The 3,253-nt window shown below is 40.7% G+C and overlaps 1 protein-coding gene across 1 annotated transcript; it reads left to right on the top strand.

Annotated features, from left to right (window-relative positions):
* Positions 1-68: 68 nt before the first annotated feature.
* On the top strand, positions 69-2,971 carry LOC111786624 (probable Xaa-Pro aminopeptidase P; the record flags this gene model as incomplete). The annotated part of the gene is made up of 5 exons (XM_023666857.1): positions 69-188; positions 307-426; positions 1,091-1,366; positions 2,162-2,334; positions 2,720-2,971. Coding segments are annotated over 5 exons (941 nt in total), but the record flags the coding sequence as incomplete, so codon positions are not given.
* Positions 2,972-3,253: the final 282 nt, after the last annotated feature.

The following is a 3,253-nucleotide window of genomic DNA, read 5'->3' as shown; positions in this document are numbered from 1 at the left end:
TTTCATACTTTCTTGTTACTTGGCCATGTATAGATAGTGAGAATAATTTCCCTGTTATTGATGATTAGGCAGAGAAGCAGCTAAGCTCCAGTTGGATTCTCATGCGAGCTGGAAATCATGGCGTGCCGACCCCAAGTGAATGGCTTGCTGATACTCTAGCTCCTGGCGGTGTAGTTGGAATTGATCCTGTGAGAAATTTTTCTTTTGCATTCTTTTAAGATGTTTTCTCATGTCCTCTTTTCCAAATTTAACTTGGTTTTGAATTTTGCNGATAGTGAGAATAATTTCCCTGTTATTGATGATTAGGCAGAGAAGCAGCTAAGCTCCAGTTGGATTCTCATGCGAGCTGGAAATCATGGCGTGCCGACCCCAAGTGAATGGCTTGCTGATACTCTAGCTCCTGGCGGTGTAGTTGGAATTGATCCTGTGAGAAATTTTTCTTTTGCATTCTTTTAAGATGTTTTCTCATGTCCTCTTTTCCAAATTTAACTTGGTTTTGAATTTTGCATCTCAATTTGTAACGGCCCAAGCCCACCGCTAGCAGATATTGTCCTCTTTAGGCTTTCCCTAAAGTTTTTAAAACGCGTCTGCTAAGGAAAGGTTTCCACACCCTTATAAAGGGTGTCTCATTCTCCTCCCCAATCGATGTGGGATCTCACCATCCACCCCCCTTCAGGACCCAGCGTCCTCGCTGGCACTTGTTCCTTTCTCCAATTGATGTGGGACTCCTACCAAATCCACCCCCCTTTGGGGCCTAGCATCCTTACTGGCACACCGCCTCGTGTCTACCCACGTTTGGGAACAACCTCCTCGCTGGTACATCGCCCGGTGTTTGGCTCTGATACCATTTGTAATGGTCCAAGCCCACTGCTAGCAGATATTGTCCTCTTTGGGTTTCCCTTTCGGGCTTTCCCTCAAAGTTTTTAAAACGTGTCTGCTAGAGAAAGGTGTCCACACCCTTATAAAGGGTGTTTCGTTCTCTTCCCCAACCGATGTGGGATCTCACACAATTCTATAACCACATAATGTTTTAGTTTTGTCTACTTCTTCCTCTATCTAATGCCACCTATTGATTTCGTGAAGGGAGCAGTTTCTGTTTTCTGCCGATGCTGCAGAAGATTTGAAGGAGACCATTTCGAGGAAGAATCACAAGCTGGTTTACCTATATGATTACAATCTCGTGGATGAAATATGGAAAGAATCAAGACCAAAGCCACCCAAAGGGCCTATTAGAGTGCATGATCTTAAATATGCTGGTTTAGATGTTGCATCAAAGTTGGCTTCTTTGAGGTCTGAGCTTGGAGAAGCTGGTTCATCTGCAATCATTATATCCATGCTTGATGAAATTGCCTGGCTGTTGAACTTGGTAAAGTTCTATCTGTTCTTGACGTTTTCATTTGATAATTTTATTGTGAGATCCCACATCGGTTGGGGAGGAGAACGAAACGCCCTTTATAAGGGTGTGGAAACCTTTCCCTAGCAGACGCGTTTTAAAAACTTTGAGGGAAAGCCCGAAAGGGAAAGCCCAAAGAGGACAATATCTGCTAGCGGTGGGCTTGGGCCATTACAAATGGTATCAGAGCCAGATACCAGACACCAGACGATGGGCTAGCGAGGAGGCTGTTCCCTGAAAGGGGGTAGACACGAGGCAGTATGCCAGTAAGGACGCGGGGACCCGAAGGGGGGTGGATTTGGTAGGGGGTTCCACATCGATTGGAGAAAGGAACGAGTGCCAGCGATGAAGGGGGTGGATTGTGAGATCCCACATTGGTTGGAGAGGAGAACGAAACACCCTTTATAAGGGTGTGGAAACATTTCCCTAACAGACGCGTTTTAAAAACCTTGAGGGGAAGCCCAAAAGGGAAATTCTCAAAGAAGACAATATCTGCTAGCGGTGGACTTGGGCCGTTACACTTATTGTTACTAAAATAACTAAAGGTGAAATTTTATGGTTTTCCAAAATTTTAACTGCAATCTACAATTCCTCATGTTTTCATTAATTTTTTTAATCTTCTAATCTTCAAGTTAGCGAACTCGAAGAATGTGATTCTGCCTTTTTCTATTACTACTTACAATGAATGGTATTCAGTAGAATATCTCTGTAATTTTTCCATAATGGTATTCAGTAGAATATCTCTGTAATTTTTCCATAACTTTGCAGAGAGGAAGTGATGTTCCAAACTCACCTGTTATGTATGCATACCTGATAGTTGAAATGGATGGAGCAAAACTGTTTGTAGATACTTCGAAAGTCTCATCAGAGGTGATGGATCACTTGAAAAGTGCAGGAGTTGAGTTAAGACCATATGATTCTATTATTTCGGAAATTGAAAAGTAAGTTTCGTCGATTGAAACTTTTTCCTCTGAGTATGTTATCGGATGGGGATAATATTCTATATTAGTTTAAACAATTTTAGCTTTCTGATATATTTTCTACATGGAAGTTGCATCCGCACTATATTAAACAGAGCTTACGTTTTAATATGAAATATCTTGAAACTTTCATGAGCAAGTTTCACTATCAGATATTCTTAGGGTTATGGAAAAAGAATGAAATATGAAATCTCACATTCTTTCCATGATTTACATTGTGAATGGAGATATCCCTTTATGTGTCGGTTATCAAGTACAATTTTTAATGTTGCAGCAATCAGAATGCTTCCTATTGCTCTTGTATATGGTCATACCTTTATTTCAATGATGACTGAATTCTTTTCAGTTTGGCAGAAAAGGGAGCTAATCTCTGGCTGGACCCAGTATCAGTCAATGCTGCAATTGCAAATGCTTATAGGAACGCATGTGATAAGTACTTTATACGCCTTGGGAATAAAAGAAAAAGCAAGGATAAGACTTCTGAGACCTCAAATAGTCATGTTGGACCTACTGGAGTCTATAAGTCATCTCCTGTTTCAATAGCGAAGGCCGTAAAAAATCATGCTGAGTTAGAAGGGATGCGGAATTCTCATTTGAGGTAACGTTGTGTTCTGTCATCAATATTTTCCTTTGCCTTTGATTGTGTAATACTGTAATAAATATGTCACGCCACTTGAAATAACTTTTGATATGGTAACTAATGACCAGCTAGCCTACAACTTATCCATTTTGGATATGCACTATTCGCTAATCATTCTTGGCACCATATAGTGCAAATGCTCTTAATATACTTAAAACTAGTTATTTTGTTTAGTGAATATGCGGTACAATATTTTCTTTGTAGAGATGCTGCTGCTCTTGCTCAATTCTGGTCCTGGTT

Source organism: Cucurbita pepo, unplaced genomic scaffold (assembly GCF_002806865.2).
Source record: "Cucurbita pepo subsp. pepo cultivar mu-cu-16 unplaced genomic scaffold, ASM280686v2 Cp4.1_scaffold002165, whole genome shotgun sequence".
NCBI lineage: Eukaryota > Viridiplantae > Streptophyta > Magnoliopsida > Cucurbitales > Cucurbitaceae > Cucurbita > Cucurbita pepo.
This window is presented reverse-complemented; position numbering and strand designations above follow the sequence as displayed.